The sequence below is a fragment of the Boleophthalmus pectinirostris genome, unplaced genomic scaffold, assembly GCF_026225935.1.
Source record: "Boleophthalmus pectinirostris isolate CB_2022bp ecotype Guang Dong unplaced genomic scaffold, ASM2622593v1 HiC_scaffold_5, whole genome shotgun sequence".
Classification (NCBI taxonomy): domain Eukaryota; kingdom Metazoa; phylum Chordata; class Actinopteri; order Gobiiformes; family Gobiidae; genus Boleophthalmus; species Boleophthalmus pectinirostris.
Window position 1 is genome coordinate 12,416,136 of NW_026571404.1, and position 24,820 is coordinate 12,440,955.

The window sequence follows — 24,820 nt, forward strand, 5'->3', positions numbered from 1 at the left end:
CAAATTCCGATACTACTACTGCTTTAAGTATCTGACAATGCCTGATATCAACCGATACTAGTGCAGAGACTGAAATTAGAAACCATTTTAACAAAATTAATTCATTCAAATGTGTTCTGTAGCTGTTACTTGAAGCAGAGGTGGGACCAAGTCTTTGTTTTGCAAGTCTCAAGTCTTTGATCTCAAGCCTGAATCAAGCCCCAAGTCAAATACAGGCAAGTCCACCTCGAGTCTCGAGTCACTGGCCCATAAGGCCAAGTCAAGTCCAAGTCGTCTGCTTTGAGCTTCAAGTCATTTCAAGTCTTTAAACCAAAGTACCAAATACAGCTTAGATTTTTACAATTTATATGAATTTTAAACTAAACTAAACTTAAAAAGTCATGGTATATTTATATATGAGTATTTATAGAGCATTCAAGAGTTGTAGGAATTAATTTAGTTTTTTCCTTTTTAAATGTCTGGACAAGATCTTAGTGTGAATCATTACAGTCAGAATAGAAAGAATTCACATTTAAAAGTGCTTCTCAAGTCTTCTCATATCACAGGCCTCAAGTCCGAGTCAAGTCCCAAGTCATTGATCTTCAAGTCCAAGTCGAGTCCCAAAGTCTTAGTCCATTTTATCAAATCAAGTCTCAAGTCCTAAAAATAGTGACTCAAGTCTGACTCATGTCCAAGTCACGACTTGCAAGTCTCCTTCTCTGATTTGAAGGATAAATAACTACTGAACTTTGTGCAAATAAAAGTTCAAACATTATGAGGGCCAACTATGATAGAGTGACCAGATTTTCAAAATAAAAAATGTGGACATTCCTGGTTTGGGTTTGTTGGTAATAATAAAATTGTGAAACAAGTGCGTAATTATGAAAAATTGCTCTGCTCTCGGTACTAATGTGAGTCATTACAGTCATATTTTCTTTGTGTTTTGGTCATTTTTAAGCAGCTTTTCTGTATTTTACCTAAAGAAATGACAAATTATGTTTCTCTTTACTATTGGCAGGGATCACATTGGTCAAAATAGGGACACCTGGGACGTTTCTTGTATAAAACTGGGACAAATCAATGGTTTTGGATAAATTTGCAATTACAGGGGACACTGGGCTCAAAACTGGGACTATCCCGGGTAAATACTGTCCCGTCTGGTCACCCTGGATGATCGATGACCAATAAATAGTCGTGTTACATCAAAGTATCTGCCCAACCAGAACCTATATTTGGAAGACAATATCTGATTCAGCAATTTTTTAAGGAGTGACACAACTACTGGAGCATCACTAAACCAAATTTTAAAACCATTTAATCATAATTGGATGGTTTATATTTTTATAGGCTATAAACTGTTTAATATAATGAAGTCCTGGTAATCCCTAACACTAGAAGAGCTGTATGTGGGGATGAAAAATATTTTAATACAGTGATTTGTAGATGTATTTATTAATAGAATTATCAAATGAATTTATGAAAATACATTTAGCTACTTTCACATTTAAATTTTTCTATGTATGCTGCATCCTAATCTGGAATACTGAGGCAACATCTATCATTGTGGCAACAAAGAAAAAAAACATCAGACCACGTGGAATTTTAGAACAGAAACATGTCAATCAGTTTTGTAATTTGATGTATATTTTGCATTTGAATTATAATGATAAACTGTATATTTTTAAGAAAACAAATCTCAATGCTCAAATCCACCACCGTACTTGAGAAACTGGAGTAAAGTGTGATTAGTAAAATACAAATGTTAAAGTAATAAAGCCACATATTGTGCAATGTCACTGCCCTTAAGTGCACGCCACATATTCGTTTCACTTTGAACATGTACTTTTACTTCACAGTGGAAAAAAACGCCACCAGTGTTGGCACCAAAAACATTTTAGAATTCACAAAGGCATCTCCTCTTCCAATGTAACCGTAAGAATGCACTGACATGAGCGACATCGTAGCACCTATTAATGTTTGAAGCAGAGAAAATATGGCATGAATATGGAAAAGAAATGTGAAAACCAGATTGGACCATCTCCAAAACTCCAGTTAAATTTAAATAAACTTTTCACATTTTCTTTAAAGTACTCAGAAATGACTCATGTGACCTTTAAACCATGTTATAATGTTGTTACCTCTTCTAAAACAGACCTGGAGTTGTGTTTTGTTTCATTCACACGTTTGAGTAACCCTTTATTATTAGTCTGTACATCTCCAAAGCTCAAAATGCCCTGTTCCACCTTGTGATGTCATACAACTCTGACTATGTTTGTGATGAGGAAACAACATTATAACATAGATCAGAAAATAGCGTAATATGGGCTTGTTAAATTGTACTGTACCATCTTAAGAAACAGTATTAATAAAAACACTACCTTATTAGTACAAACTTGCTGCAAATATATATAAAAAAAGAGTGTCCTATTTTGTTTGCAGTGATAAAAAGGCAGAACAGCAATAGTTAGAAACGTCTCAGCCATTGTTACACAGGAGTTTCATATTCGTAAAAGTTGTTCGGCCGCTGCCAAATGAAAGAGGAAGTTTTCGGTGGCTGGGGGAAAATGGTGCTGTTTTAAACTCTCTAAAGTGAGTTTGGAGTCCTCACACTGCTCAGCCAGGGCCACCAGGTTTGTAACAAGCTCCTTAGTCTTCACTGAAATGTCCTGGAAGAAACATGAAACGACGAAATCAACATGTGGAGCTTGAAGAGTTTTAATTTCACCCGTTTATGTGAAAACGGGAAATGACAACAAAATCAGGCGGCATTTGGGCGTTTCATCATAAGAGAATGAGAGGCTGGGAGTCAGATGACATTGCAACAGTAAATAGGTCAATAATACTTAAAATGCATGCTGGAAATCCTGAAAAAGTCATAGAAAATTGAAAATATCAGGCCTGAAAAAGTCATGGAATTCTGTAAAATCAATGAAAGTTTTTAAAAAGTCACAGAATTTTAGTATCTCTCACACAACTACAGCGTTTTGTTAAGTTATCATTAGGATATTAACATTATTTCCGAACATTTGAGCATTTTGTTTAAAAGAGACGACAATAAATGCACTGACACTATTTTGAATGTTAAAAACTATAATAGCAAACCATAAGGTGAGTGGAAAGGGTTAACATTTAATATTTAGCCCTAAAAGTATGATCAATTCTATAGATGCAGGGTGCCGTAAAGTTATGGAAAATTCACTTAAGTCATGGAAAAGTTTTTAAATTTTGTCAGTGAAAAAGAGTGAGAACCCTGTGCATGGGAATCAGCTAAAATATATACGGTTAAAATGCAGATTTGTCTTGTAATATACTGAGTTATAAACTGTAGTAAATAGGAAAAACTGGCTATTGCCCCCATCTGGGATCATTCAAAGGGAACTAACTGTGTTGGTCAGAGGTGAGATCTTACCTTTATAACTTGACTGTCTGACTTTCTCTGCATCCTCCGCCGACTGGAGAATAAGGAGACCAATCTCTTTGTGCAACTTTCCCATAGACATAGACTCTGCCACAACAAGATTATACATTTTAAAGTTGTCTCAGTACTAAAATTACATTCAAACTCTAACAGTAATACAGCAATATAAGCACTCTTTTTCGAAATATAAGGTCACTATCAACACAAAATAACTACACAACACAAATTACAAATTACAACACAAAGTAACTATCGGTGTTAATGTATGTCTTGAAAAAGGAAAGGGGGGCAGACAACATAAGATTTTTCTTCTTTCTGCTCCTTTTCATTCATTTCTTGTGTGTCTGTTGTGACACTGTCGATGTCTTTTTATGCTTTATGAATGAAAAAAATAAATACAAAAATTATTGTATTTTCTTTAGTATCACCATGTGGTCTTCTAAAACCACTCTAGAACAATTCAGGGAAGGTCCAATTTTGTCCTATTTTTCTCAGTATTGATTCTTGAGTATCTAGTTTTCATACATATTTATCTCTATTAGTATCTGAGTATTGATATTTTTGACAACCCTAATTTGTAAAAGACAACTGTTTTTATACATTATGTTATTAAGTTCTTTTTTCAGACCAAGAGTTTGTTTTCATACAGTTTAGAGTGGTCACGTGATGTTGCTGTGATGTGTCCGATCAGCTGATTTCAGGGTTTCCACTCAAACTTTTCCATGACATTTCATGATCTAAAGTGAATTTTCCATGACTTTACAGCAGCCTACATGTGTAGAAGTGATCAGACTTTTAGGGCTAAATATGAAATGTTAACCCTTTCCACTCTTTGGTATTATAGTTTTTTTAACAATTCAAAATGCTGTCAGTGCATTTATTGTTGTCTATTTTAAGCAAAAGGCGCAGATGTTCAGAAATAATCATAATAGCCTAATGAGAACTTAACAGAATGCTGAAGTTGTTTGAAAGAGATACTAAAATTCCATGACATTGCAAGGCCTGGAAAACGACATTTTCAATTTCCAAGACTTTTCCACAATTTCCATGACCGTGGGAAGCCTGTGATTTATACAGATTTTGGCGCTGTGGTCCTACTAGAGGAGGCAGGATGACAGCGCCGTCTGAGGAAGAGCAGTCGAAACTGTCAGGTCTGAAAACAAACTCTTGGTCTGAAAAAAGAACCTAATAATATAAAGTATCGGAAGACCAAATTAACCTCATTGGACTGTTTTTATACGTGTTTACTCATATTGTGTTTACCTTTTGCACTTGGAGATACTGTGATGACGCTGTCTGGTAGATTCACATAGACGTCAAACAGGTCTCCTCTGTTGCTCACCTCTGGGTCCACAAAACCTGCCACATACCCTGCAGGGAGCAGATTTCAAACCATCAAAGTCCATAGACTATACTGAAGAGTCCACCAGCTGCTTGTCTCCATGGAGATGTTAATGTTTGTCCTTGAATGTTCCACAGTATGGCAATAATGTCATTTATCTCCATGAAGACAAGCATCTATCTTGCATCTAATCATTTACAGATTTTAACTATGAATGGATTTGCCTTTCCACAGATATGACCTATACGTTGGCCTGGTAGCATCACAGGCTTATCTCCATGAAGTGGAATGAACTTCCGGTGTCATGGCGACTGCATGGACAGCCACGCTCGTCCTCCCTCCTCTAATCCCATCAAAGTCTGCTTTTATGGATGAGCAAGGAAGATCAAGGTTATGAGTTTATGTGCCTATGTTTAGTCAAGCAACAAGCTCAACAAAGATCTTGGCCTGGAGAGCATGGCCTGGTCAAATCAAGAAAAAGAAACTAAGGCAAAATATTTCAAAGAGGCCGAGGAAAAATCTGAGGCTTGGCATAAAAAATTTGAAAAGTGCTTGGACAGTATGAATGCCGTGCTCTCTCGGTATACTGAAGACATCAATACACTGCGCAAAGACACAGACACGCTGCAAGAACATGTGGCTCCATGAAGGAATATTTCACTCAAAGCAATAACATCTCCATGAAGACAAGCAGGTAGCACACCCCTCCACCAGAAAAAGTTATATACTTCACCTTTAAATAAAATACAAACCTGAACATTTACTTAAATCTTCTAGTTCAATATCTGTCAGATGCACATTGGGATATAAAATGGACCAGTCTTTTCTGTGCCAGGCTAATGCTGGAAGAACTCTACAGACATAAAAGGTGATTAAAAGCTGTTTTAATTCACCGTTTTAAATAAATAAATGAATATTGTTTGTCTGTTCTTACCTAGTAAACTCTAACAGTGCTTCAATTCGAGGGTGATGTACAACTATTCTCTTTTTTAGCATTAACGCTGTGTACAGGATAATAGTCTCCATCCCAAACTGTGCTACAATATCTGGAACAAAGTAGAAACATGCATTTGATCTCCTCACAGGACAAGTGTCAGTATTATTGTCAGTATTATTCCATTGTTAGTGAATGTCGTACCTTTAATAGAACCAGCTAAATATGCTTTCCTCACGTCATAGTCCTTAATGAGGAAGGATCCGTTCTCATCGCTCTGACAGACGCCTTTGGTGAAGACGGTGATGTACGCCTCCAGCATTTTCACCGGGCTGCCGTATTTTACATATGTCCTGAAAGGAAAGTCAAAAATAAGAAATGGTAAGTCGCTTTTATGCACCTGCAATGAATTATACTTTTAGTAGCTGACTAGTATGTGATTCATTTTTCAATTAGTCGACCAGTTAAATGATCATATCTATTGTACTTTGAGACTCTTAAAACACATTTTTAATCAAATTCAGGTTGAAATATTGTGACTGGAGGTAGGTAAAGTGTATTATTGATGAAAATTGTGTATTCTTTTAGTAATGTCACTGTCTCTGTTACAAAAAGGTCTTTTCAACTTTACTATTAGTTGATTAATTATTGCAGCCTCATACTGTATTAATGTACTGTATTATACTGCATAAGAGCACAAGAGAGACCAATTAATCATCTTATTAAAATGGCTTTCTATTTTATTAAAAGCTAATGAATATGGCTTCTTATTGTCATTCAGGCAGACTTTTAAATCAATATCCTAAACACAAAAAAAGCCAAATGTATCCCTTCAAAATCTGAATTTGGCTCCAAACTACAAGCTTTTACTGGAATTGCTGTAGATTAAAACATGCTCAGCTTATCACTGATGATTTTAAATGACTGGATCTCGATTAGACTAAATTTTGATTCATCACTCAGTCCTGACAGTGACAGTTTCTTGCTTGTTTTATATTGTTTAATTTAACAATGATTTCACACTAATATAGCCCTTGTATGATTTTGAATAATAAATACAAGAGTGCTAGAGGGAACACATCTTAATTCTTACTCAATATTACCCATTATATCTGCCTTACAATATTTACATTTCATTTTAACATAACACATAATCATTGCACTGTTGAGCCATAATCAATAAAACAACATTACCTGCATAGTATCCTACTGAGAGCTGCATACTTCTCTGGATTAAAATCTTTTGCAGTAACTACGATGGAAAAATGAGTGACCTTGAGGAGGAAAAAATATACATGGAAACAAATAGCATTAGTGCTATAATTTCTGAAGCCTATCCAATGTAAAAATGACTCAAATGTTTACCTTTTTGAGCGCAGTGGGCTCTTGTACCTCCACAGTGCTGATATAATACCAGGTGCGTTTGAATTGACCAAAAACAAAAGTGTGGAAGTCTTTTGTGTTTCGGGACAGGCAGCATTTAGACAGCAGCACCTGCCTCAGCTCAGAGTCCACCGACGGGTAACACCAAACCCACAGTGTGTCCCCATTCACATCTTTCTCTGCTCGGCAAACAGTGGACAAATGAGTTATAAAATAAAATACATGAGACTATTTAACAGAGGATTGGTTAAGGTCTGAACACAACCAAATACATCTGACATGAGTCTGTACTGCTTTTAATGGAAGTTTACCAATTAGATTTGCAATATATATTTTAAAATACAAAGTGCACCTTTTAATACTCTCAGGAGAATCGACATTTGAGAGAAGATTGAAAATTCAGAGCACAGCTCAATATGTGGATATGGGTCCCCAGGTACTTTATAGCAGCTGCCCACTGCTCCTGACAGGTTGCCCTAATGCAGACCTGAGCATTGTCTCTTTAAACCAAAGTACAAAATAAAGTTTAGATTTCTGCAATTTATATGACTTTTAAGATAAATTGTACTAAAAAATCATAGTATATTTATATATGAGTATTTATAGAGTATATAAGAAATTAATTTAGTAATTTTTCCTTTTTTAAATGTCTTGACAAAATCTTGGAGTGAATCATTACAGTCAGAATAAAAAGAATTCAGATTTAAAAGTGCTTCTCAGGTCTTCATAAGTCACAGGCAGCAAGTCTGAGTCAAGTCCCAAGTCACTGACCTTCAAGTCTAAGTCGAGCCCCAAGTCTTAGTCTATTTCATCAAGTCAAGTCTCAAGTCCTAAAAATAGTGACTGAATAGTCTTACTCGAGTCCAAGTCACGACTTGCAAGTCGCCGCCTCTGCTGACCAACCCCTTTAAGCTAATTTGGAATTACAAAACAAACATATTTTATCATTTTACCTCATGCATGGACTAAAGCTGCATTGCTTTTATTTTAAGGGGCGTTTTTTTTTTTTAAATGACATTTTTTGTAAGGCAACCTCACTTTTTCATTGCTTAGTCATAACATAAACTCTTACCACTCTGACCAGCTTGTTCAAACAATGCTATTTAATGCTTTTTTATAAACAAATACAATTATTATTGTGCAGAATTGAGTTAAGCATTTTGGCCCAGCCCTCCACAACATTTTCTGTCTCTCATGTGGCCCCATGGAAAAAATAATTGCCTACTTCTGCCCTTAATGGCACTGAAGGATGGGTCAAATGGAGAAAACAAATTTACCCACAGGGGAAGTTAACCTTGACCTTAATGTTACTGACATAACAATAAAACTGCATAAATCTGCACAAAAGATCTGTCACTGAACTCTCATATTTCAAACAGTTGTGACACAGTAGTCACTCAGACTGTAAAGGTGAAGTGAGGACAGTGGGTTTAAGCTTGGTAATCATTCAAATGCATGCACATTTATCGATTTTTCCGCTTTAATTAACTGCTAATTAATACAACTGACTTCAAAGCGACGTTCGTGGCAGTGTCAGATGTATTTTACAGTTCTACTTTTCTGCTCATTCATTTAATTTCTCGTGCATCACGCTGGTGTCATGTGATGCCTCCTCTCCCACAACATCTCAGGCCTTCTGGCTAAAACTCAAAACAATAAATTAGGAGTGCGTGATTAACAAATATGTACTTACCAATGAGTCCGACGCTTATCATGAGCTGGTGTTCAGTAGCTGCCATGTTCCATACCTGTGGAGCTCACAAGAAACAGGAAAAATGGACACACGCCTCCTCTGGGACAACCACAGCCCGTGAAAGGTGCACCGAGGCCGGCTGCTCCTCCACACCTTCCCCCGTGACGTTTATGGAGCTGCAGATTGTATAAAAAATAGTTAATACGCGAACTGAAAGAACTGCTGTCAACAGATTTCCCAAGTAAAAGCCAATTTTCTTCCTTCTTCCGGGAAAGGCGGGGAAATACAAAGTTGCCCAATCACCACAGAGCACATCTTTAATGCCGCAGCAGTGAAGTGATAATAAATCGCGTAATATTACTTATTAAATCTACACATAACAAAGAAAACTGCTTTACATTTCCTGCAGCTCAGTTTAGTAGTTTTATTCCCAGAAACATGCAGATATGAGTGAGGAATTTCGCGGAACATTTACGGGGTTGCCAGGGTTGCACATAATCCCCCTTGAATAAAATGAAATAAAACGCATTCATTGTGTTTTGTATTTTTTGCTCACGAGTGCGATTAACTTAGTAAAAGTGAACGAAGGTAACAGAGTAATGTAAGATGAAGTAGTAAAATCTTTAATCAGCAACTTACAACAAAAGTAAAGCTTTGAAATAATTATTGTGACTTGTACTTTACATTTTTATAGCCATGTCTTATTTGGCACGTGTCTCTTGCTATCTTTTTGCTACTTATTTTGAATTTATTATTGCTATTTATATTTTTTCTCTTTATTATTATATTTTATTGTGATGTGTGAGCTGCTGTGTTCAAATAATTTCCCTTGCGTATGTTCAATTCGTATTCTGATGTATAAAATACACACAATATATTTTATGTACGACTGGACTCATTTGAGATTTTACAAATATTTATTTTATGCGGGGGGGATATAGCCCAAAATGCGAAAATAGGAAAACAGGAAAATACCAATTACCACTCACTGAAACAGTAACTGTAACCGAATACAGTTACTCATAATTTGTACTCTGATTACGTAACTCCTGTACATGTAATCTGTTACTCCCCAACACTGTATTTTTGCAAGCTTTCTTACTCCAGCTTGTGGATCAATAAAGTTTGTCTAAGAAATCTGGCGCTATAATTATTATCTGGCAACCCATGCAGGGCCGCTCACGAGGCAGGTCCTTTTTCCGCCAGCGCCGCTGCTGTACGTGCGTGCGTGGCTTTGATGGACTGGTGAAAATCTAAAGATTTACTTCAACTCTGCCAGTCGAGTTTCTGTAGAAAGCCACCGAGATGCCGGCGTATTTTCAGCGGCCTGAGAATGCTCTCAAACGAGCCAACGGTGAGTGAAAAGGCTGCGGTTACACGTTAAAGTCCTGATGCTAACAGGCTAACCGGTTAGCCCAGGCTTATGGAGCAGCTAACGGTGCTAATGGCTAACGGAGCTAATGGCGGGGGAGACATGTCGCTTTCTTTCAGATAACGTAATCCAAAGATGCATTAAACACGTATTTCACTGTGCGATGGTCCCTGTGCTCTGATTGTTGTCTGGATGGTCCAATCTGTTCTCCTGTGTTTGTGCCATTGCCGTCAGAGCCTTAAAACTGCTGTGTGATCAGAGTTGTTCAGATGTAGAGGAGCTAATATCATGCTTTCCCAGCCCTGCACAGGGCCTACATACGCGAGAAACACTCTGTGCTTCCTTTGTGTGCGGGTTTACGAATATTATTTATACACGTAACAGCACACTGTTTCTGATTCTGTGCTTTAATGCGTTTATTATGATTTTTAGCAACTTTTTAATGAGTGAAGGTCCTCTGTTAGATAGTATGTCATTGTTGCATATGTTAATCGATGACCTCGTTCTGTCAACACACTAGAACACACCTGCTGCTGCCTGAAGTACATTTAGTACCTGTATACTCTTTATCTGTTATCGTTTTACTTGTATGAATACTGTGCGTATGAGTCTGTGATCTATGTGTTTATATGTTGACATGCATTGATCTATTCCTGTCTCCTGTCTGTGTTGTATAGAATTTCTGGAGGTTGGCAAGAAGCAGCCTGCCTTGGATGTGCTCTACGATGTCATCAAGAGCAAGAAGCATCGAACATGGCAGAAGATCCACGAGCCCATCATGCTCAAATACCTGGAGCTGTGTGTGGATCTGCGCAAAAGCCACCTGGCCAAGGAGGGTCTCTACCAGTACAAGAACATCTGTCAGCAGGTACACATTCATTCCCCAGCTCTGAAAGGGCTGTCCAGGCAAGACTGACTGGGCTGAAGTATAGTTTCTGAAATTGGGGGTGGGGGGATGTGAGACAGTCACAGTATCTGAAGATCATATGAACTTCTAGTCATGCACGATGATGATAACTCTTTAGATATTATCAAGTAAAAAACATAAAAAGAAGATTCAAACATGCTACAATGTACAGTAAATGTGTGGCTGTGCTTTCATTCATTAATAAAACATAATTGGTGTTATAGCAGGTGACATATATAATGCTATAAAATGTATAGGTGGATCATGGAGCCTTTTAAATCTTATAATTCTAACATTTGTCTGTGTCTTCAGGTGAACATCAAGTCCCTGGAGGATGTGGTTCGGGCCTATTTGAAACTGGCTGAGGATAAAACTGAAACGGCCAAAGAGGAGTCTCAGCAGATGGTCCTGGACATCGAGGATCTGGACAACATCCAGACTCCGGAGAGGTAAAGATGGGCTGTCTATAACCAAAAGAAAACATTCTACTTATTCCTACTCCAAATAACTTAACAGTGAACTCAAGTGTTTTCTTCATACTGTGTCATCAATATGCACACCGCTTGTTTATTGTTGTGTCATGGGTGTCAAATTGTTCCTACCCATGTTAGTTGCTGTAAATATTTTGAAACTATTCGCTTGGTATTTTTACAACCACTCTCAGACATCCATGTTCACTAGATCACATGTATCATCTTGAGCTTGTGGTCTTGTTTATTTTTGTTATCTTAATGTGTGTACATTTTCTTTTCTATGAATTGATCATTTAACCTCATCATAATTTAACCAATATTTGAGCTTCATTTGTTCATCTCACTAACCTTCTTTCACCTGTATGATCCCAGTGTGCTGCTGAGCGCCGTGAGCGGAGAGGACACTCAGGACCGTACAGATCGGCTGCTCTTGACTCCATGGGTGAAGTTTTTGTGGGAGTCGTATCGTCAGTGTCTGGACCTTCTCCGAAACAACTCCAAAGTGGAACGCCTCTACCATGACATCGCTCAGCAAGGTGGGGAAACTGATAGTTGGAATCATAATTGGTAGTAGGTGATGGCACAATAAATAATAATATGGTCTGTAGCTATAAAAAGGGTAGACAATATTAGTTTGTGGTACATATCTTTTTATCATGATAATCTCCATTTTTACAAGCAGATCACAGTGTAGATGTTCACTTAACTGTATTATTGGTAAAAATAATTTCTTTTATTTTACAGCATTCAAGTTCTGCCTGCAGTGGCTCGTTTAGTGGAGGAGAGGAAAAAGCGAATGGAAGAACGAAAGAGGAAACGCAAAGACGACCGACGCAACGACTACTACCGCATGAAAGAGGAGGAGGCCCAGCGCATCCACGAGGAGCAGCTCAAGAAGGGTGAGACTACAGGGTCAAGAAGACTCACAAAACTACGCTGTTTTTGTCTTTAGAAATTAAACTGTTACCTTTTTAGCAGAATTAGGGTTACCAAGGATTTTTGTTTTGAAATTGTGACTATTTGGATCACTGAAAGATTTTTTAAGAACTAAAACAAATTGGAATGGTGACAATTTTATAACAAAAAATACATTTTAGTTTCAACAATGTAAACTTAAATATTATGTGACTTTTTATCTAGGTGTTACTAGATAATTTATATTCTATTGAACAGAGGATAAAGTATTTTCCTGTTTTTTGGTCACGGTGAAAGTAATCAGTCAAACTTGAAGATTCTTATGTGTGTTTTCTTTGTCCCTCCAGAGCGTGAGGAGAGGGAGCGCTTGGAGCAGGAGCAGCGCGAGGAGGAGGAGCGCGAATACCAGGAGCGTCTGAGGAAACTGGAGGAGCAGGAGAGGAAGCAGAGAGCCCGACAACAGGAGATCGAAGAGAGGGAACGGAAGAGAGAGGAGGAGAGGAGGGCTCCGGAGAGGGAGGAGAGGTCCAAGGTCTGTGCGGACTAAGAATAAGGAAACAACTGATTAACTAGCTTTTAGTTTTATCTTCTATTAAGTAATTTATAAAAGCTGATACTAATCAATACTAAGGCCAGTATCGAAACGAAATACAAATTTAAGCAAGTATCGCTCAGTGAAAAAAAAATCACAACTGGATAAAATTTGACATTTCCTGAACAGTTTCATCTCGAGCTTCATCAGAACTAGTGTAAGAGCACATGCAAATAAGCAAATGCTATTATTTTGTGTTGAAAATTATAATATTTAAAAAAAAAATCATTTTACAATCAAAATCTGTTGCAAAAAGTTAAAAGGTATGTTGAGATTATAATCTGATTTGGGGCACAGGGATTGAAAATGGAAACTTGGTATTCAGCATCCACATGTTCCTTTTAATTTATGTTCTTTTTTTTTGTTATTATTCATGGATATTAGTACTTTTTACTCTGAGAGCTTCTACTTTAAATCATGGTTTAGGCTTTGTTTTTTTTTTAGTTTTAGTCAGCTAAAATATATAACAGTCTACAAAATGAAGGCTGTTAATCATTAGTCACTCACCTCTCTAATGACAATGTTGTGAAGAGTGTTTAATCTTTGGACCTGTTCTCTCTCCTGTTTCAGGACTGGGGCGATAAAGAGGAGAAGGAGGGCGGCTGGAGGAAGAGGACTGAGGGCCGCGCTGAGGGGGAGAGAGAGTCGGAGTGGCGTCGCCCTGTACCCGAGCGGTCAGTCACAGCACAGCACTGGTCATATTATAAGAATAAATATGCTTTTGTCTTGGGTATTTAGCATTCAGCTTTAACATATATAGATTTTTATGTTTTAATTATGAACTACTTAGTAATAGAAAAATGTTTATTAACTTCCTGTTCAAAACTGCAGAGTTGATTGGCGCTGCCTGGTCATAATGAAATATCAGACTCACAGTAACAAGCAGTGCATATTCATTTGTGTTTCATTGCTGAAAACGGGGCATATATGTAGGTCTCAGAAATGCCATGTAACCCTTGAGATTATACTACTTGAGATTATTCAAAAGATTCAGAGAAGTGGGTTGAGATAGGGGGTAGGTGAATACAGACATTTGTGTACGCAAGTCTCGAGTGCAGTTTCTGACCGTCCTGTTTCCTCAGTAGTGACTGGAGACAAGAGGGCCGTGAGGAGGAGCGAGAGGACCGCGAGGGCCCCTTCAGACGCGACGGGCCACGCAGGGACGACAGAGGAGGAAGGAGGGGCTTTGACGATGACCGTCCTCTGCGGAGAGGAGGGGACGATGAACGCCCCATGCGCAGAGGCTTGGACGAGGACCGCGGGCCCAGGAGAGGATTCGACGATGACAGAGGTACAGTTTAGATGCTAATGGGCATATGAAACAACTACATTTATTTTAGACTTTTTCATGTTTTATGGTTATACCCTGCCTTTAGTTACCCTAATACCCTATGCTTACCCACAGTGGGGAAATTCTAGTAGATTATTGTGGGACAAATAAAGATTTTCTTGTCTTAAGTTTTTCAGAAAAGTTTAAGGAAATAACTGTTACTCTACAAGATGCCATCTGCAAATATTCAATCCTTGGTTTTATCATGCATAATATGTAGTTTATAAATTAGACCTGCAGATTAATGACAATCAGTTAAAAAATTGCAATTTGAAAATATTTAATCAATACTAATCATCACTAACATAATCTCATTTCTTCCTTAGACCGTGGTCCCAGACGCGGAGGTGACGATGACCGCGGTCCCAGGAGAGGGTTCGATGAAGACCGTGGGCCGAGGAGGGGCTTTGATGATGGACCCCCGCGCAGAGGCCTGGACGACAGAGGTCCAAGGCGGGGAGCCGACGACGACTGGGGCCCCAGACGAGGAGGGGAAGATCGGGACGAGCGCACCCCGAGGAGAGGCCTGGATGAGGGACGGGACCGCAGAGGAGACGACTCCAAACCATGGAAGCCCCTTGGACGCCCAGGTCAGAGAACCTCTCCTTTATTTCCACATAGACAGTGTTAGACATAGCAAAAGGAGAAATTCAATTTGTCAGCTGGACAAAAGTTTATTTGGTCGAATACGTTTCACAGCTCATCTAAGCTGCTTCTTCAGTTCTGGTTAAAATGATGGTGGATACTTCCTTTATAGCTGCCTAAAGGGAGGAGCTACAGTATAGTTCTGCTTTACATCTTGACCAGAACTCCTTTCTCCTTTTGAGATGGATTCTAACTTCAGTGTTAGACATACTTCTGAGGCATACTTTATATAACTTATTTTACCATAGACTTTAGTTTTTTAGTTTTTAGTTTTTTTTTAGTTTAGAGTTAATTTAGTCTTTTGTTAATTCTGCAGAAATACATGCCGTTTCTCACTTCTTAGCTAAGTAAAAAAAAAAAATGTTTTTACTTAATAAAATTCTTAATAAATTCTACTCTGCTACAGTGTTGGAAATATCTGGTTAGGGCTGAGATGTATGAAAAATTGGTGAAGCATTTAAATTACAACATTAAAAGCAACGTGGAATGTGTTTTAATCATAATTGAAAGGTTATTATTTAGTTTTTTACCATTTAATCTTATTCTTAACTTCATGACTCCTGCTCTTGTGGCAGGCGGCTGGCGTGAGCGTGAGAAGGCCCGAGAGGAGAGCTGGGGCCCTCCTCGCAGTGGAGCTCGAGACGACGACGAGGATGACGAAGGAGAAGAGAGATCTGACCGCTTCAGAGACAGACGCCCCCCCAGGTCTGAACCATAAACAGTTTTATTCATTATAATCATCATTTGGATACATCACTTTAAGAATAGTTTCCTCTGAAAGCCTCCAGTTCGAAGAAAAGCCAGTATTTCCCCTTATTCCCATGTTATTATATCTGCAATCTACTAACATGTATTTTAATGCATTTATTAGTTTTTTACCATTAACTAAAGGCTCATTTTTGTGAGGCTTGCATCACTAGATTTATTTTTATTTTGTTCTTAGACTTTGTTGCTTTTTTCGGTGAAAAATCTGTCAGGCCTGTTTAGATGTTTAGTCCAATTCTAACAAGCATGATGATGTAGTTTCTTACTTGAAGTGATTAATCGTGTGCCCCTTGTGTGTTGGCAGAGACGAGGGTGTGTGGCGCAGAGGAGGAGAAGAGGGGGGCAGCTGGAGAGACGCTCGTCGTGAGGACCCAGAGCGGGGGGACAGAGAGATGGGCCGTGACCGTGACGACCGTCGTGACAAAGACAGAGATGAACGTCGTGGAGAACGGCGAGACAGGGACCGCCGTGACGACAGGGAACAGAGAGGACCACCCCGGGACCTCGATGATGGTGAGGAAGAAGACTCTTAATATCATGTTAACTCTGTATTTTTCACTTTCAAGCTTTGAGTATGACCAGATCTAAAACAGGTCTAAAAAACGACTATTCCAGGCCTTAACCTAAGTAATTACTCAACGGACTCAAACATGGATAAATTAGACTTTGAAAATTCTGTACAACGCTTTAAATTAATTTTACAGCATCCTTTAAGTCATTTGTGGATGTTCTATGATCAACCAGCAGGTGGCAGCATTCACCAGCTTATCTAGTACTCATGCTTTACTAGGAAAAAAGCTATGATTTCCTCTTCTGTGGTACTTTATCGGAATAATTGTGACTCAATTGTTAAAATGATTGGTGATGTCTTTTAAAATGCCTTTTTAAAACTTCTATGTATGAATTTAATTGTTTGACCAGTCCAAGTATACAAAAATGAATCATTAGTTGCAGATTTAAAGTTAGTATAATTCATGTTCTGATTCTATTTCCTTGTGTCAAAATTGGTCTTAATATGAATTTGTTTTTAAAAAAAGCACAGATATTACAAATAAGTGATATTTATATACACTTCGTACACATTTTTGAAGTAACTATTTTTCTTCAGGTGGTTCTTGGCGTCGTGGTGGTGGTGGTGGTGATGAAAAACGCGAGGAGAGGGAGCGTCCCAGAGAACGAGCTCCAGAGCGAGACCGTGAAGAAGACAAGGCCTGGCGCACAGAGAAGGAAGCCCCTCGCCGTACCCCCAAAAATGAAACCGATGATGACGGCTGGACCACTGTACGCCGTTAATACATATAAGATAAATATTAACAATCAAATGATAACTTTAAACTATATCTCATCCGCCATAAGCTTTCGAAGGTGAATAAATGGCTACCAGCTTCTGATATCTGTGCATTTGCTCTTTGAATGAAATATCTGTAGACTGTAGCTATTTTCCTGGAGTTTCTTTTATTAAAGTTTAAACAGAGGCTAATCTCAAATCTTCATCTATCAATTTGTGTGCACTTGTGTGGATCTGTGGCTGCAACATCCACATCAAGCCTTTAATAAGAAATAAAACCTGTTTGCTCAGTCGCTTTGTCTTTTTTGTCTTTGATGAAACGAGATCTTTATACACATTCAAGTTTTAGATGGATAAAGTTTTCCAAAAGTGCCAAATCACATTCTTCAAACTGAGAAATGCCGTTTGCAAATAGTTAGAAATCTGAACTTGAGTAAAATCTGGTGTAGTTGGATTACACAATTGTGCGACGCTTTGCCAAAGTAATTACAAGGTACATAAGTAGTTGCCTTTTTTATTAAACACTTGTTTTCTCTTTTACAGTATTTTTTCTTCAGTTAGCTGCATGGACTTGTTGGCTTCTCTGATTTTAAATGGGCAGATGGACCAGTTTAATGTGAATGACTCCACACTTTAACAATGTGTAGTGCAGCTTATAGAACAGGGGTGGGCAAACTACAGCCCTTTAATCTTTTTTACTCAAGCCCGCCAAACTTGAAGAACAATAATAATTTTCAGTGTTTTAAGTCATTTCAGTAAATGGTAAATACCGTGGGACTTGAAGGACAGATATTTTGTTGTAATGATTTTCAATGATGGGATATTTCAATAACACGGAGTCTGTTTTCTACATATCTCATGTTATTTTTTTCTCTTATGAGGTGGATCACCAAAAAACTCCATCCATCTTCTCCTGGTCCGGCCCTTCGTCAAATTGTAGAACCCTTTGTGGCCCATGAGTCAAAAAATGTGCCCACCCCTGATATAGAAAATAGTATTCTTTGTTCTACCATTTCTACATGTTGATCTCCTATTAGACTATTTTATAAGGTCCAAATGAAATGTAATATTAGTGCTTTCTGGACAGACTCTTTAAAAGCACCCTGTGGACAAGTGTTAACACTAAACACTAAAAACAAAGCACCTGGTCTAAGCCACTGCAAATGTCCAAATTATCAATAAATGAAAAAACAAAGGCCCTCAAGTAACGTGACTCAGTTTATCATTATGGAATCCTTCTCCCACATATCTAACAGATATGTATTTAACATAGTTAAATACATGTTTAAGACTTTCACTTGGTTTTTACATTATTCTTTCATTAAAGCAGCTGGAGTAGTTGAGCTTCAGACCTGCACTAGTAATTTGTGGTTGTACTTTTAAATTCAGAACTGTACCTTAAAATGTGTCCAACATAATTCCGTTAATCTGTGTGAAACTGTTAAACTAAAAAGTTGAGTACATTTTTGGTATTAGTCTCTCATCTGGGAATGGTTGAATCTTGTTTTATTGTATGCGTTTGACTTGTTGTTCTTCTTGTGGCCGCTAGAGGTCACTTGAGGTCCACGTTGGGGCCTCGTGAGACGCAGCGCGTGTGGAGTTTTCTGACCACGCGCGCTGCCACTTCACTGTAAAAAAAGAAACAACAAAACGATGTTAACACTCTGGCGTTTGAGCAGAACAACACGACTTAAAATAACATGCAAAAAAATCTATTTTATTTAGCACACAGGCCTAATGTTCTGCATTGTGTTTTATTGTTTGTAAATAAAGTTAGAGTAACGCTGGAATGAATCAAACGCATTATGTGGGTCCTGTAAATACTAAAAGTTCGGGTTAATCGCCTCAGTAAAGCTTTTACAAAATTAGGAAAATGAAAACAATCAAATTTGATAACAATACAATTTGATAATCTAATCTTTGGCCATTTAATAAACAAAAAGCAAATTATTGTCTTTTTAAATGTGTGCAGGGGATTGTTAAAACACACCAGATGATTTTACATTGTACTAGTCCTATATTTATTTATTTATTCACATTATACTATGGTACTTGTTTATTATTAATGTTAATGTCATTGTATTTTATTAAGTATACATTTAAATAGCCTTTTGTAATTTTACTACTATATAATAACAACATACACATTAATTATAAAGCCTAATAAACGGTGTGCTTTGAAATTTCATTGTATTTTATTGGCCACTTCGCTATAATAACTTTTATAGGCTACAGTTAAAAACAAATAAAATGTAAACGAGGTGTTAATGGCCTATTTAACCTTTTCTGTGGTCACCGTCGTTATGAGGCTTTACAGACGTCTTTAGTAATAACAGACTCACGTAGCTTATATGAGTTTGACACGTGTCCAGCGGTGCGCCCTGCTGTCCTTCTGATCGTGCGTAAAGAGGCCGCGCTCAGACCCACAGGTATCGCACTAAACACCTTAATCCTCAAAAGTCTTCTCCAAAACCTGTAATTTTGTTTGGCAATTTCTCCAAATAATTTAAAAATGCTAAAGTGCTAAATGTGTGATAAAGTTTAATGCAACTTATTTTAAATTTAGTGTTCCGTAAGAGTTCGTTTTATGCGTAAATTCGCCCATGTTCAGCTGAAATGAACGAACCATTTGATGTAGCAAAACAATGCAGCTATAAATGGAGGTCATTGTCGCTAAATACAATCCGCACAGGGCCAAACACACTCTTAATGGAGCCGATTTGTAAACCACGTTGTGCGTAATTTGGCGCGGCACTAACGCAGCTAAAGCTAAACCTTTAAAGAGAAGAGGCCAAGTAGGAGTGTACCTGGAGCTCCCGCTGCTCAGACGAGTGTGTTAAATGTCCTGGAGATATGTATGCGCGTGCTCGTGGGTGAGTGTGTGCGGCCGTGCACGAGGAGCTCCTCTCTGGACGAATCCGTTCCGTGTCGCGCGCTCGAGTCCGCCTCTCCGCGCCCCTGCTTCCCATTGACGCACTTTTTAAGCGTCTCTCCCAGTTCTCCACCTCAAGGCGAGCAGCAGCGAGCGAGTGGCGGAGGCGACCAATCACCATGCCATTACAGTCTTCAGAGGAAGCTGTTTATGGGGCTGCAGCGCTAATTAGGCTCATGAACTAACAAGTCTGCCGTGCGAACCTGGCGAGGACATGTCCATGGATGTACTGTGGGAGTAGCAGCGCTTTTACCAGGCTTTTCTCTCCAGCTCCGCGGTTCAAACTTCAGCGCATCAAGTTTTGCTTCTTCTTCTTCTTCTCGCTGTGGAGTATTTTCTGAGCGACTCTCCGACTCGAGTTTAAACTGGGGAACCTGGACTATCACCAGACCATGTTCCAGCCAACACCCAAGCGGTGTTTTACGATAGAGTCCCTCGTGGCGAAGGACAGTCCGGTGCCGGCGTCCCGGTCCGAGGAGCCCATCCGGCCCGCGGCGCTCAGCTACACCAACACGGGCCAAATGAACCCTTTTCTCAACGGCTTTCACTCCTCGTCCAGAGGCGTCTACTCCAACCCGGACTTGGTGTTTGCCGAGGCGGTGTCTCATCCGCCCAGCTCGGCTGTCCCCGTGCACCCCGTGGCCCCACCGCACGCGCTGGCCGCTCACCCGCTGTCCTCTTCCCACAGTCCGCACCCGCTGTTCGGTCAGCAGCGGGACCCGTCCACCTTCTACCCCTGGCTCTTACACAGATACAGATACTTGGGTCATCGGTTTCAAGGTGAGTGTGTCTGGACAATTTTACGCACTGAAAGTGCAGAGACAAGGCGGAAAATATTATAACAATATTATTTTCCTTTATTATGGGCATTGACATTTATTTTCATTTTATGTAAATTATATTACTTTTTTCAATTATAATTTTAAAATAAATCACAGATAATAGGCAATTTTTTTTAAGTATTATTATTTTAATATTGATGTTCAGAAATTCGTTATTGAAATAACTTAAAATTGAATTAGAGACAATTAGGCTAAAAATGCCAAACACTTGTAAGTTATTAAAAGAAATAAATCGAACATTTTGCTTTTTGTTTTGTTGAATAGCGTTTAATTTGTGGTTTCCAAATTACGGGTAGAAAAATCCATCTTTGTTCTTTTTTATGTAAATAGTGTGAATGTTTTTGTATAAAGTTTATGAAATAATTTGTTGATATTATTTTATTTTGGCCTATTTCATGTCAAATTGAGGCAAAATAGTAAAATCTTGTTGTGATTATTTTTAGCATAGGACTCTTTGGATTTGTGCCTGCGCGCTGCACTGCTGTAGTCTGAAGTGGACATTTGAAAGGATAATGAGATTAGGGTCATTCTCGGCGCGCTGTTTGACTGAATGGTGTTTATTTAAAGACATTTTCTGATGATGTGAATGCACCTGTGCTTAATTTAAATTTAATTTAATTAAGCCTTGGATTTTACACGCTGTTTACATCTGTTATTCGCTGCAGATTTGATAAAGAAACGTGAAAATGTCATGATTTTGCTGCTTTACGCACATTTTATTGAGCATTTTAGGACAGCAAATACTATTTTAATAAATGCAATGTTGTGAGGCCTTGTTTGCTGTCGTATTCTAAAAGGTGCTTAAATGCCTTTCTCTAGGAAATGAAACGAGTCCAGAGAGTTTCCTTTTGCACAACGCGCTGGCCAGAAAACCCAAACGGATCCGGACGGCGTTCTCCCCATCGCAGCTGCTGAGGCTCGAGCACGCCTTTGAGAAAAACCATTACGTGGTGGGAGCCGAGAGGAAGCAGCTCGCGCACAGCCTTAGCCTCACAGAAACTCAGGTAAGATGCGTTCACGTCCTAAACTGGTGATGGTTTAGTCAAAAGTCTTCCTCGCGTTATTGGGTGGCACTTTCCTTCTGCTTTTGGATTGTTTTGGTGTAAGTGTGTGTGAGGCTCAGGGCCCCTTGTACTACTATTGTTTACAAGCTGTAGCAGGCTCGGAGTGTCAGACTCGATTTAATGACCAGCCACTGGCACAGATGAATAATCCAGACGACTGCATTTGTGTTTATCTGGTAAAATAGCTACAGCATATTTTACGCACACGCGGGTTCATTACGCTCTGAGAATCCAAGTGAAGAATTGTGCGCCTCAAAATGACTAATGCATAATGTCACCTTCGACTGTAAATTTACAAAAACAATTTAAGCGTGCATTTGATTTAGAGAGTGTTGTTTTGATTTATATTCACTGGGTTTATTCTCATTTAAAATCGGTTTAATTTGTGAACTCAAAATGTAATTAGGCTATCAAACAATTAAGACTTTGGGTTTGACGTGATGCAACCTTGTCAATTAAGTTGTAGTTTTATGAAATGTTTTTGTGGCGTTTCGTGGGTTGTGGTCTCCTGAGCGTGTTTTATGTTTGATTGTATTTTAGTTTAAGTACAGCCAATAAGTTTAAATGAATGGCCTTTCATAATAAAAGTGAAATAAAGGTAATTATTATTGTAACCCCGTGTGGCCGCTTGGCATAAACTGGTGTTGGATTATAGAGGCCTGTGCTGTGCTCTGCTGCAGGCACATCTGAAAGGTCGAAAGTTTAGGGTTAGGTCATTCACTGGTCCTTATTATCGTGCACTTCCTGCTAAAGTTCACGTGGGCTTTTCTCTCCCTGCAGTTCTATTTATTTATTGTAACGCGCTCCGTGGAAATATGGTACACATAATCTCATTAATCTTGATCTGTTTTTGCACGGTAACATAAAAATGCCTATCCCGCTTTTGGGTTAACCCTAACCGTATCTGCCATAGACGATGTCAGCGGGAGACAGAGGCTTTCTGTTGGACTAAATCCACCGTCATTGTATAGGCCTAACCTCATTTCAGGAGGGGTTGAATTACTTTATTTTGAGGGGAGATTGTTGGCTTTCAAAACGGAGGTCCAAATTATCTAGTTAACCATATTATTGGACGGGCAGGCACAATGCTTGAATGAAAAAGGGGCGATGGTGCCATTTTTAAGACGCTGTTTGATGGATGCCGTAGTGTCTTTTGTCCCGCGCCTGGGCCTTTTTGGAGGAGCTGGAGTAGAAATTAAACGTCCTTCGTTCAATTAGTCGCAATTAAACGCGTCCTGGCGCCGTTTAAACACTGTAAAGGCTGTGTATCGATGTAGATGTCATTATATCCCGCGGTAGGGCAAGTTAACACTGGACAAAGCGAGTCAATTTAGACGAGCGTGCAATTGATGTTAAATGGCTGCCACGAAGGCTATAATTTATTCCCATTTGAGTGGTTACCAAATGTTCTGATCTGCTTTATTATAGTTTATGAGACAAAATAAATGCATTTTTATTACTTTCGTTCACTTTGGCTATAAGGAGTTTTATTTTAATTTTGCGTAATTATCAAAGTACAATAAAAATAATGAGCTGCACAAATGTTTTGAAGCCTGCGTTTAAAATGAACGACTCAAGCTTAAACTTGAGTCAAATTCTTACTGTATAAAGGGCTTTTTATTCTTTGTTATTCCTTCTAATAAAACCCGGTTTCAAGTTGCTATTGACCGTTTTATTTTCCTCAGCTGTCTGTCTGTCACTGCGCCCTGCTCCGAACAAAGCGTCCTTTTTACGCACGGCTTGTGGGTTTATCTTCTGACACTGATCCACTTCGCTGTCCCTCTCTATTTTTTTCCAGGTAAAAGTTTGGTTTCAGAACCGAAGGACGAAGTTCAAGCGGCAGAAGCTGGAGGAGGAGGGCTCAGAATCGCAGCAGAAAAAGAAAGGCTCGCATCACATAAATCGATGGAGGCTGGCCACCAAGCAGTCGAGCCCCGAGGAAATAGACGTCACATCGGACGATTGAAATCACGAAGCCCGGGCACAGAGACTGGACACGGGACACTGAGGGGTAACACAAGCCAATGTCACATTTCAGATCTGCGGCAGCTGAGGGGGCGCTCCACGGGCCAGGACCTGAACCGACAAACGCCCCACTAAAACTACCCCACTTCACTCCGGACGTTTGCACTTCAGATATTTTATAAACAAAACCAAAACAACTGCTTTTGTAAAACTTGAACTGCATGGTCTATTTTTCTCCCTGATAGTTATTTTTAATTTGACACACAAAGAAGAAAACAGGTCCATTTTCTTTTGAACTCATTTTCCACCTGAGAGATGTCGTGCTTCTTTTTACAAAGTGTGCAGTCTTTAATTCTCGTGTAAAAGTGATGTGAACAGTAGCGGTGCTGCGTTATAGTGTTTTAAAAAGACAAAACAGTTCTGGGAGAGCCACTGAATCAAAGGGAAGGTACAGGACATCCTTTCTCTCAAAGCTTTACCAATGTGGCGCTGCGGCCTCACGCGCTCACGCCAGGACGTGACCCGAACAGTGAAAGTTGCCACGAACGAAGGACTTAAACCAGACAAACTTCAAGCACTGAGCGTATTCCATGTACAGAAACGAACAAGCCTCTTTTACAGAATGTACATAATTTTTGTGTTTGTGTTAAGTTTGCTACAATTTTAACACAAAGTATACTTCCAAGAAGTATGTAATTGTCAATATTTTGTCAATAAAGTTTTATCAATATGTTGCGCGCAGTAGACGTTTAGACCTTTGATTTCCATTTATTTTATTTTTTTATTTTTTTTAATTAGGCCAACATTTACCTTTACGCACAAAAACATATTGTAACGAACAAGCACAAAATACAAGTTCGCAAAAAATAACAAGAGTTCATCATATTTGATTCAAGTTTGTGAAGATACGATGTGTTGTAAATTAGGACCTGTTTGTTTTCGTTTGCACTGAGGGTCAGGGGCGGTCAGCGGGATAAATGA

General features: G+C 38.8%; 3 protein-coding genes across 3 annotated transcripts; 2 read left to right on the plus strand and 1 right to left on the minus strand.

Moving 5' to 3' along the window:
• Positions 1–1,401: 1,401 nt before the first annotated feature.
• Positions 1,402–9,090, minus strand: dennd10 (DENN domain containing 10). The gene is given in 10 exon segments (XM_020927076.2): positions 1,402–2,645; positions 3,389–3,412; positions 3,414–3,484; positions 4,661–4,768; positions 5,492–5,592; positions 5,674–5,785; positions 5,878–6,026; positions 6,868–6,947; positions 7,039–7,235; positions 8,750–9,090. Coding segments are annotated over 10 exon segments (1,056 nt in total). The 5' UTR covers positions 8,796–9,090; the 3' UTR covers positions 1,402–2,477.
• An 844-nt stretch (positions 9,091–9,934) lies between these two features.
• eif3s10 (eukaryotic translation initiation factor 3, subunit 10 (theta)) lies at positions 9,935–17,326 on the plus strand. The gene is given in 13 exon segments (XM_055162869.1): positions 9,935–10,103; positions 10,799–10,989; positions 11,341–11,477; positions 11,874–12,037; positions 12,246–12,265; positions 12,268–12,400; positions 12,764–12,948; positions 13,579–13,682; positions 14,091–14,299; positions 14,665–14,928; positions 15,559–15,688; positions 16,053–16,261; positions 16,857–17,326. Coding segments are annotated over 13 exon segments (1,980 nt in total). The 5' UTR covers positions 9,935–10,054; the 3' UTR covers positions 17,042–17,326.
• Positions 17,327–20,288: 2,962 nt separating this feature from the next.
• On the plus strand, positions 20,289–24,069 carry emx2 (empty spiracles homeobox 2). The gene is made up of 3 exons (XM_020927262.2): positions 20,289–20,748; positions 21,630–21,814; positions 23,673–24,069. The coding sequence occupies exons 1-3, from the start codon at positions 20,361–20,363 to the stop codon at positions 23,838–23,840; spliced, it is 741 nt and encodes a 246-aa protein (XP_020782921.1). The 5' UTR covers positions 20,289–20,360; the 3' UTR covers positions 23,841–24,069.
• The last annotated feature ends 751 nt before the right edge of the window (positions 24,070–24,820 follow it).